Genomic DNA, 11,117 nt, shown 5'->3' with positions numbered 1-11,117 from the left:
TGCCTGATGATTCCGATAGCAACGGTCAAGCACTTGTCCGTCTGATATATATCATGTGGCTGTCGAACCTACCATGGTGGATGATCCTCCATACTTAGCTCCATACGGTTTGCATGTCCTCCACTCAAGTATCTCCATATGAAAAGAACTTGCATATCATGCCCAAAGAATTCTATTATTTTACATATTTGTATCCTCCAAATAAAGGAAGTTAAGCATGAGGATCTCAAAGCATTAACTCCATACTCTCCCTATAAGGAAAAAAACTACATTCACAAGATCTTGACCAGCTCTATATCACTATATAAGCACCAAGCCTTCTCTTCTCCAAAAAAACCATAGATACGTAGAATTTCCTAACTTTCATACCTTTGGAGTTATTGGAGATCATACAATCATTAACTTAACCTTCAAAGAGTTTTTGGCTGGCACCTCACCAGTGCTTTCTGTAGGTTCTTCACCTTTAAATCTTTAGGTACCCTCTAATCACTATGCGGCTAAACGATCGGCTCATTGACAATTTTATGCATCATTAACAATATATTCTAATGGGAATTATTTTATCCCATTCGTTAGTTTCAGCCATATACATTTGTCTGATATATGTGAAAGATTGTCAACTAAGCAACTCACATGGTTGACCCGTCCAATATGGTTGACTTTAGGGGTAGCAAAATTGAACATGACCTGCGAATCTAACACGGCACAACATGAAATTAGCAGGTTATAGGTTGAGACTTAATGAGTTCGTGTCATATTCGAGTTGACGCAATTGATCCGTTTAATAAACGAGTTAGGTTAGTATTTAACCCATGGAACCCATTTGATTTATCTAACCTGTTTAATTAAATGACATTTTACTAATATACCATAATTCTAGGTATATAAATTTATTAGTTATTCTAGTTTATTTTCTTTAACATATTGTGATTGATTATTTGTGATATTGAGATATGCTTTAATTTTAGATGATTACTTGTGATGCAGTTACTTATTAATTCTGAATTTTATATTAAAAATATTTATTTGTTTGTTTTTCATAATTTATTTTTTTCATTTTGATAAAATCTTATAAACAGGTCAACACGACTGACCCATTTAATAAATGAGTCGTGTTGGGGTTGAGAAATCTTAACTCGTTTAATAAACATGTCGAGTTAGTGTCGACTCACATAGTTAGATACTTATGAGTTGACACGACACGAATCCAACATGCGAATACAACTTCCTACCCTAGTTGACTCATACAAAAAGCTTGAAGGAATATGAGCATACTTGAATTGTTTGTCCAAGGATGCTCATCCGTTGCCTGTATAGATGGACGAATAAGGACACTTAAACTTCTCAAAGCTAATTGCGTACCCTACTCTGCTCAAATGTAGATATTGCTACACAATGTCCTACTTTTCCACAGGCACCATGTATGGTATGGGAATATCGAACCCACAGATTTTGGTGCCACTAACTCACAACCTCCGTTACACTGATTTGGTGCCACTAACTCACAACCTCTGTTACACTGATGCCTACATTCCAGCGAACGTAGTTGCCCCAGATCCCTATATAAACACCAATACGTCATAATTTTGAAGTTCGTGAAAACACAATTGTCAAATATTAAAAGGTTGTTCGGTTAGCGGAAAAAAGTGCAATATTTTGTATTTATTTTCAGTTTTCCGGAGGACTTACCACTAAAAAACCGATTTAGTTTTAAAATTTGTACTCAGTTTTCATTTTAAGTATCTTAAAAGTTGTATTTGAATACAAAAAAATAAAAACAACATTTCAGAATTTTTGTTTTCTATAAATACAAATACAGTGGCATATTCGTAAATATTGTAAAAATACAAAGTTACTCTTTTTGAAATAGAAAATAATGACCAAACCCGAATATGATGTATTCCATACCCAAATTTATGTATTCAAAATCACTTACTCAACACTATCAAATGTGAAAATGAGTACTTTTTCTATATTTAAATTTAGGATTTGAAGTGGATTCTAGCTAGTTAGCTCAACTGGTAAAGTCTCTAATGGTTGTATAAGAGATTTGAAGTTCAATCCCTGCCACATTAAAAAACTGATCGGTGTCATAAGTTGAAACTTTCTCAAAAAAACTAACTGATGTCATCAAGAATAGACATCATAAGTTAAAACTCTCTTAAAAAAAAGATTTGAATATAGAATACATAAAATGAAAAGTGGATATACAACTTTTTGAAACCAAACATGCTCTAAGTTCTTTGAGTTTTTTAAGATTATTGTGAATTTCTATCTTAAGGGTCATTGGCCGGAATTATATTGATACACTTTAAAGGTATGTCACTCTTTAGGTTATCTAACAACTACAGGTTTAGACAATTGACTTACTCACAATTTTGCACATCATCATATTCTAATTCTCTCTTTATTAAGTTTCTCAATGACTATTTAGAATATATATATATATATATATAGAGCCACCACTGGTACTAATAAGGTATTAATTAGAGCTATCAATTATTACAAAGGTCATACACAAAATCTGTCCCGCGTGGGCGTGGCCCATAGCCGACCTGGACTTTGCAAGAGCAGTGCCACGGACATTTTCAAAGTATTTGGAGAGTCTCTCGAGCGTCATCGTTGGGGCATGCAGATGCAAGTTTATGCATGCATGATACATATTACATCATTGGTCTTCAGCTCATCAACAAAAGATACATGATTATAATAAAAAAAAAAAGCTCAACAAAGTAAACGCATTTTTCTTCGACGAAGCATCCTCAACGCGGAATCTCTGGACCTTCGACGAAGCAGCATACGCATTTAGTTTCCTATGAATTGTTAATTTATTATTCACAAAATTAATGAAAAAGAAAAAAAAAAAAGTGTACATATATATAGAGAGTGCTGTGCAACTTAAAAATTCCTTTCACCTATCCGTGTAATTAACCTCTTTCCCTTCTGCATCAATATAATTGCTCTTCTCCTGCGTGCCCACCTATGTACTTCATTTAATTCTATCTCTTTCCCTTTACCAATAATTGTTACTTTGGGTCACTGTTGGTTTATTTGTTAGCTTTTTTGTTGCTGCTGTTGTTGCTGAAAGTGTCCTTCTGGTCTAGCAATAGGTTTTGTATAAACTTACAAATTCAGACAAGCAAAATGTTAACCAAGAGCTTTGACTATGTATAAGGCTTATATTTATTTTAGGTCAATGCTGGCTATTGTGGCATCCTTGCGTCTCAACAAACGGCCTTGTCAATGCGGCTAGCATATCTCCAAGAAACCTAAAGGAGCTAAATCCCATACCGAGTGCAGATAAAACTGAGAAGGTATAAGTTTATTTTTCCCTTCACAAAGTTTCCGTAAGACTTTTTCTTATAAAGTTTGAGAGAATCAATTGGAATTTTCATTGATTAAGGAAAGTAATACAAAAAATAATATAAAAGAGAGGGAAAACTAATTTGTAACTAAACTAACAAACTCTTGTAATGATTATTTAAAAAAAAAAAACTCATTGTTTGTTTGTTGTTGTTGTTGTTGTTGCAGAAAGTGTCTTCATTGGCTAGTTTTCACATAAATTGCCAAATTTAGAAAATCAAAATGTCAACCAAAAGCTCTTGCCAAGAATTGGACCTTGAGTCTCAAGAAACTATCACTCCAAGAGACCGTTGGCGAAGGGTTGTTTCAAAGTTACTAGAGCGAAATCTCATACCAAAAGTTGATGAATCTAAGAAAGTTTCTCATTCTCTAGAGAAATTAGTCTCTTCATGGACTTCTTTTGACGTTGACACTAAATTAGTAAGTTTTCTATGTTCTTTCCCTTGTATCTGTGTTATGTATATGGTGGATGGAGAAACTTTAATTTTGTTTGATTGAATGTTTGAAGTGCATTAAAGATAAAGCTTATATTAATTTGTTTAGGTCAATGCTGGTGATGGTGGCAACCATGAGTCTCAGAAAATGGCCTTGCCAATGGCAAGCATATCTCCAGGAAACCTAAAGGAGCTAAATCTCATACTGAGCGCAGACAAAGCAGAGAAGGTATAAGTTTCTTTTTTTTTACCTCCACGTAGTTTCTAGGAGACGCTTTCTGTTAAAATTTAAGGGAAAATATCTCATTTCTTTTAAGGAAAATAATACATACTTCGGTTTATATACAAAACAGAGTATAAAAGAGCGGGAAAACTAATTTTGTAACCAACCTAACAAACTTGTAATGGTTATTTAACATTGTTTTGAAATCCAGACCATTCATTAAATTAAAGAGGGAGCTTTCAAGGTTTTTAAGATTGAACTAATGGCCTGTTTGGAAGTTTATGACATGTTTGGAAGTTTAGAGAGGGAGGAGAATAGAGGGGAGTAGAGTAGAGGAAAATGGTTTCCCTCCACCTTATTTGGATGTTTTTAAAATTAGTAAGGAGGAAGGGAGTAATTAGTCCTTCCCCTTGTTTGGATATTTTAAAAATTAGGATGGAGATGAGAGAAAATGAATAAAATAGACAAATTTACCCCTATTTGAAAATAGACTTGCAACATTGGTCTATTATTAATTTAGAAATGGTAAATTAAGAAATTTATCTAATCAATAATTTATCTACTCTACTCTCCCTCAAAATCTCTCCAATTTATGGGAATTAAAAATGAGAGGTTAGAGGTGGTTGAAACCCCTCCAAACCCCTCAAAACTCCTCCCCCTCCTTCCTTAAAAAACTTCCAAATAAGGTAATTAAATTATTCTCCCTTCCTCTACTCTTCTCCCCCTCCTTTTTTAAACTTCCAAACAGGCCATTAGAGAGGGAGGGGAGTAGAAGGGAGGAGAGTAGAAGGGAATTGTTCCCCTCTACCTTGTTTAGATGTTTTTAAAATTAGTAAGGTGGAAGGGAGTAATTAGCTCTTCCCCTTATTTGGATGTTTTAAAAATTAGGATGGAGAAGAGAGAAAATAATTAAAATAGATAAATTTACCCCTATTTGAAAATGAACTTGCAACATTGGTATATTATTAATTTAGAAAGGGTAAATTGGAAAATTTATTTAGTCAATAATTTATCTACTCTACTCTCCCTCCAAATCTCTCCAATTTGGGGAACTAAAAATGAGGGGTTAGAGGTGGTTGAAACCCCTCCAAACTCCTCCCCCTCCTTCCTTAAAAAACTTCCAAACAAGGCAATTGAATTACTCTCCCTCCCTCTACTCTACTCCCTCTCCTTTTTTAAACTTCCAAACAGACCATAAGATTCAATTAAGGTAAAACCATAACAATAAAAATGAGAAATGGGAACGAATGTCATTAGGGTATTGATTACTAATCCATTTAAATAAATTTTTTATAAAAAAAAAAAATTAATATTTTGACAGTTTTTTTCATTTTCTATAAAAATAGTGTAAAAATTTTCTTAAAATGAATTGTTAATTAATATCTTGAGAACACTCGTTAGTATGACCCAATAAAAATTATTAATTCTATTATATATAGTTTTTTTAGAAGCATTACATATAATAAATTTAATAGTTTGTGGGAAAGACCTAAAAAGTTGACTTACCAAAATGGTCAATGTCTTAGTCAATATATCTTGTGTGGAGGCTTGGGTTCGCGTCCCCATTCATACGCATATGTCTCATTTAATCACCAATTCTTGATAAAATCTTATGAAAAATTGAAAAATTCAAAAAAAAAAAGTAATAATTTTGTAGAAGCATTTCAAGGACACAAATTAATAAAACCCTCTAAAATTTTCAAAAAACACACCCCTATACTGACACGTATCTTCTATCGCTAACTAAGAGTACAATTAAACGACTATAGTATTAAAGACAGAACATTTTCTCAAAAAACAAAAAGTACAGAACTTTTTTTTTTTTTTTTTTTTGAGGAAGTACAGAATGTATGAAATAACAGAACTACAAGTCTATTTCTAACACTTTCCTTTCAAAAACTACCCCTAATTTCAGTTGACCAATAGATACATGACACGTATCTTCCATGGCTAACCAAGAGTACAATTAGAGGACTGTAGTATTAAGTACAGAACATTTAAAAAAAAAATTTGAGGAAGTACAGAACTACAAGTCTTATTTCTAACACTTTCTTTCCCAAGTTTCAACGTTTTTTTTTTTTTTTGAGAAGAAGATAATAACGCTCTCAGTTTCAAGTAGTTTTGGAATGTGGGCTGTGAATTTATGCTGCCTAATTCCCGTTGTTTTCATTTTTAAAGAAGTTTTAAATCAAATTGAAGATATGTTTGAGATTTGCTTATTTTGTTGAAATTATTATAAATAAATATAAAAATTAGCTAAAATAATACAGTGAGACTCATGAATAATTTCAAAAATAAACTGACTTTTTGATTTGGAGTCAAACGTACACTGAATCTATTTTGGAATTGACAATCTTTTACTTAACAAATTGATAAGTTTGATTTTTTTTTTTTTAAGATAATTATAACATGCCATTAACTCCGCAATTCAAAACTTTTTCTCCCTAAACCCTCAAGCTCTTGGCCCAAAGTTAAAATAAAATTCCCTATATTTTAAACTTTAGACAAAATTAACATATTTCAAGGCTTAGCTTTCGCATAGTCCAAATTTTCAATTTTTATTTGCAATAGAAATGACTTTTCTTTTGACGTGAAAAAGTCATAAACTTATATTTTATTTTAAAAACTTTAAGGGCTTTAATATTATGGTTTTAAAAACCAGGCCAGATTGGTTGGTTCAATTAAAACTAACATGGAACCAATCCCAGTAAAAAATGAAAAATTGATATTTTAACTACTAAAAACCAAGAACCTGACCCATTTTCAATTTTTTAACCGTTTAGTTTTTAAAACCATGCTTAAGAGGTCAATAATCTTGCATGAATCAATTACTTGCTTTAAAAGTGAAGAGATTTAAGGGCCTTGAAGACAATAGTTGTGGCGAGGTGGATTTTTATATTAAGGGTATCGCATTTGCTTTCTTAAATATTAAAATTTTAAAAATATAATACATCTTTTTTCTTTTGAAAGAACTCTAGCTCATAAATTTTTTGGGTCCAAGCCAAGAATATGATTATTTTTCTCCAAAAAAATTGCACAACTTTGGAGCCCGCCCTAGGGTCATAACTAGAAATTTAAAATATATATACTCCCTCCTCTCACTTTGTTTGCCCTGTTTGAAAAGTCAAACTTTTTAAGGGAACATCATTTATTATCTTGTCTACCTTTTAAAAATGTATAAATTTCCAAAACTACTCTTAAATAAATTTATCAAAAAATTGAATTATTAACAGGAACATTAGTAAATAGGGGTATAATAGAAATATTAGTAAATTAATAACTCTTATTTTTAGAAACAGGACAATATTTTGGGACATCTAAAAATGGAATAAAGGACAAACAAAGTGGGACGGAGGGAGTATATTTATATACATATATACATATATATTTTTTTCAAGTGTAAACGTTCAACTACATTATGCTCCTAATAGTAAAGTTCTATTTTCAAGACTAGTTTTTAATGATTTGAGAATTATTGAAGATAAATCTTGTTTAGTAATAAACAAATATAATTTTTTTTTTAAATAAAATGCATGCGCCTCTCAAGAATTCATGGTTAAAATTTTTAACTTAGCAATTCTACTATATGTTTATTAAATCAATGATTTAATCTTGTAATTGACAATTTACGATGACATAAAAAAAATTATTTAATCAATAATGATACACCATTTTTTTTTTTTTTTTGAGAAACAATAATGATAGAATTAGAAGGTCATCTTACTCACGAAAAAAAACACCTAACAAACTTTTGGGTGGAGCTATTTTTTTTTTTTTTTTTGGAAGTACACTTTTGGGTGGAGCTAGATAGTACATCATCCAAATCACAAATTCCTAAACTTATAATGCATAAGTGTGTGTCTATATATACACGAACACACAAATATATGGAAGGGATTTGGTTTTGTTTTTGCTATCTTAGAAAAAATGTTTTCTGTTTTCATTTTGGAAGGATGCCACCGACCACATATATGGGCCAATTGGTCGCTTTATTTTTTGTGCTTTTGAGGGACTAATTTTCAATTTTGGTGGGCCAAGTATGATTTTTTTCTACCCAAATATCTCACAAATAATACTTATTATTACATACTATAAAATATACTCCTATAAATTAAACAAATAAATAAATTTCATGAGCTCGGAGGCCATGGCCCCCCTTGGTCTCTACATAAATCAGTCCCTAGCTTTGTTAAGTCCACATGGTCACCTCATTGTTGGGCTTGGGCTAAGCCAAATTCCAACGTGGTAAATAAAAAAGAAAATGATGAGTTCAATAAGTGTTTCAATCTGCCTTTGAGTCAAATGAGTTCAAGATTAAAGGAATAGCCAGAATACTAATGTATCTTCTAATTGATACTTTGCAGGATGTGGAAATATCATCTAGATCACCTCAACTTTCCATAAGTGTAGATTTGGACTGTGAGAATGACAATGGTGATAGTAATGTAAAACTCCTACAAGCAAACATTACCAAGCTCGTAAAGGAGAAAGACTTGGATTCAATACAGAATTTTGGAGGCATCCGAAGAATTGTAGAGGCTCTAGGTACAGATTTAAAGAGGGGAATCCCCAATCTTGAGCAAGATCTATGCTCTCAACGCATGGCAAGCACAGTCTTCCTAGCACCAGCTCCTACACAAGGCTTCTTCAAATTCCTCTTAAAAACATGCAATAATTGGATTATTTTCCTTCAATTCGTTTATGCAATGTTGTTACTTAGCTTTCGGATCGTTATGGAAAGCCCGGTTGGTTGGCATGAAGGGATCATCACCATTCTTTTCATCATCATGTTTGTGCTTATTCATTCCTTTCGGGAATTTTGGCTTGAACGTTCGCAGAAGATGTCAAGAAAGAAGAAACCATTGGGAATGCAGCAAATGCAAGTGGATGCTATTAGAGGGGGATGCTTACGGAAAGTATTCATCTCAGATGTTTTGTGGGGTGACATAGTATGCCTCAAGATGGGATCTTTGGTCCCTGCTGATGGTTTGCTCATATCTGGTGAATTCTTAGAACTGGATGATGGTTTAGACTGTGTCATTGATGACAAAAACCCATTTCTATTCTATGGTCCAAAGGTGATCAATGGAAAAGGTCACATGCTAGTTACATCAGTGGGTACGAACACAGTATTGGGTGAGTTATTGAACCTGCAGGTTACCAATGGCATCCTCGACAAGACCCCATTACCAGCACAACTTGACAAGCTGAACACTGGCACACAAATTGCAGGGCTTTTACTCTCCATCCAGAACCTGGTCGTGTTGTTCTTCCGTTTTGAGCTTCAAAAGAAAAGTTTTCACTTTAACCTCCCAGACCTCAAGGGGAAACCAATTGCAAGTAAAGAGATCATGGATGAGAGCAAGAAAATTGTCTTGAAACCAAATGGGAAGATCAGTACTTTGACAGCTTCACTTTTTACGTCGCTGTTAGGAGTAACAGAAGGGATACCATTTGTGATCGCCCTCGCCATTGGTTATTGGAATAAGAAGGTGCTATCTGGCAAGGCCATTGCTCAAGAACCATTGGCTTGTCTCACCATGAGTTCAGTCACAACTATCTGTATCGACATAACTGGTTGGTTAACACTAAACCCAATGGCTGTTGATGTGAACTGGAGCACGACAAGAAAAGAAATAGAAGCTTGGCAAAATGCTGGAGTTAACATCATACTGATTTCAGATGATACTGTCTCAGTGTTGGAAGACATAGCTCGCAAGTGTGGACTACTTCCCGATGCAGATAGATTGATTCTTGAGGGTGTAGATTTTCGAAATTACACCAACGAAGATCGGATGGATAAAGTGGATAAGATTGTCTTAATAGGAAGTTCAAGCTCTTCTGACATGCACCTTCTAGTGCAATGTTTGAAGAAAAAAGGTCACATAGTAGCAATGGTTGGTGTTAAAACAAATGTGATTCCTGCACTAAAGGAAGCTAATGTAGGGATTACGATAAGCACCTGCAGCAGTGAAATGGTTAGAGAAAGTTCTGACATCATCATCATGGATAGCAATCTCAGTTTCTTGGTCAGTATTTTCAGGTGCGGAAGATGTATTTATGACAATATTCGCAAGTATATGCAACTTGAGCTCACCATGAATATAGCAGGGCTGTTGATAACCTCTATCACAACAATGTTTTGTGGATATTCTCCAATTACAGCAATCCAATTCTTCTGGGCATACTTTGTTGTTACTCTTCTAGGTGGCCTTGGATTATTGACTGAGCCACCAATAGAGAAACTGATGGAAAAACCACCACTGGAACAAACTGGACAACTTATAACTATGGACATTTGGAGAAACGTTGTCATTCAAGCTCTATATCAAGTTGTTGTCTCAGTAGCCTGCCAATTCATAGGGGAAATTGTGATTAGCATAAGCAAGGAGGTTAGTAAAACCATGGTCTTCAATATTTTTGTCCTCTGCCAAGTGTGTAACCTTATTAACGCAAGACAAGTGGGGAAGAAGAATGTGTTTGGGCACTTTCATCGTAACCCACTGTTTTTGTTGGCTGTGGGTGTTATTCTGATTCTGCAGATGGCTTTTATTGAGATTGCACATATTCTTGTAGACGATGCAAGGTTGAGCTGGATTCAGTGGTTCGTTTGTCTCCTAATTGGGATGGCTTCATGGGGTATTCTCAATTGAGGTTTAGAAAGTGACCTCTTGTGTGTTGTGTTGTGTAATTAGGAGATCGCAAGTCCCATAGGTCAGAAGTTGTTATAGCTCATATTACGTGTGATTGGCTTGTTAGTGGTGTTTGTTAGAAAGTCAAAGTCCTATTAAAATGATATATAACTAATTGTTGGTCAATGCATTGTACGGCTTCTTCTTTTTGCTTCTTTTTTTTCCCTAATTTATAAATAATTTTTAGCCAACTACTGCATTTCTTTACAAATATTTCGTAAGAGATACCATAAGTATTATCAAATAGTTGAATTTCATTACATATTTTTTCATGGTTTTGAAACAGACTGTTTTTTTTTTTTTTTTGAAACGTGAACTTTCATTCAGCTAACTGAAAATCAATGAGTCATTATACAAAGCTTCTCTAGCAGGTTGTGGAGTATCCTCAATCCAAACCAGCTCATC

The 11,117-nt window shown here is 33.6% G+C and overlaps 1 protein-coding gene across 1 annotated transcript; it reads left to right on the top strand.

Moving 5' to 3' along the window:
• Positions 1–3,585: 3,585 nt before the first annotated feature.
• LOC115966337 (putative calcium-transporting ATPase 13, plasma membrane-type) lies at positions 3,586–10,673 on the top strand. The gene is made up of 3 exons (XM_031085586.1): positions 3,586–3,783; positions 3,907–4,026; positions 8,385–10,673. The coding sequence occupies exons 1-3, from the start codon at positions 3,586–3,588 to the stop codon at positions 10,671–10,673; spliced, it is 2,607 nt and encodes an 868-aa protein (XP_030941446.1).
• The last annotated feature ends 444 nt before the right edge of the window (positions 10,674–11,117 follow it).

The sequence above is a fragment of the Quercus lobata genome, chromosome 2 (assembly GCF_001633185.2).
Source record: "Quercus lobata isolate SW786 chromosome 2, ValleyOak3.0 Primary Assembly, whole genome shotgun sequence".
Classification (NCBI taxonomy): Eukaryota; Viridiplantae; Streptophyta; class Magnoliopsida; order Fagales; family Fagaceae; genus Quercus; species Quercus lobata.
The sequence above is the reverse complement of the archived record's forward strand: the minus strand, read 5'-3'. Positions and strand labels throughout refer to the sequence as shown.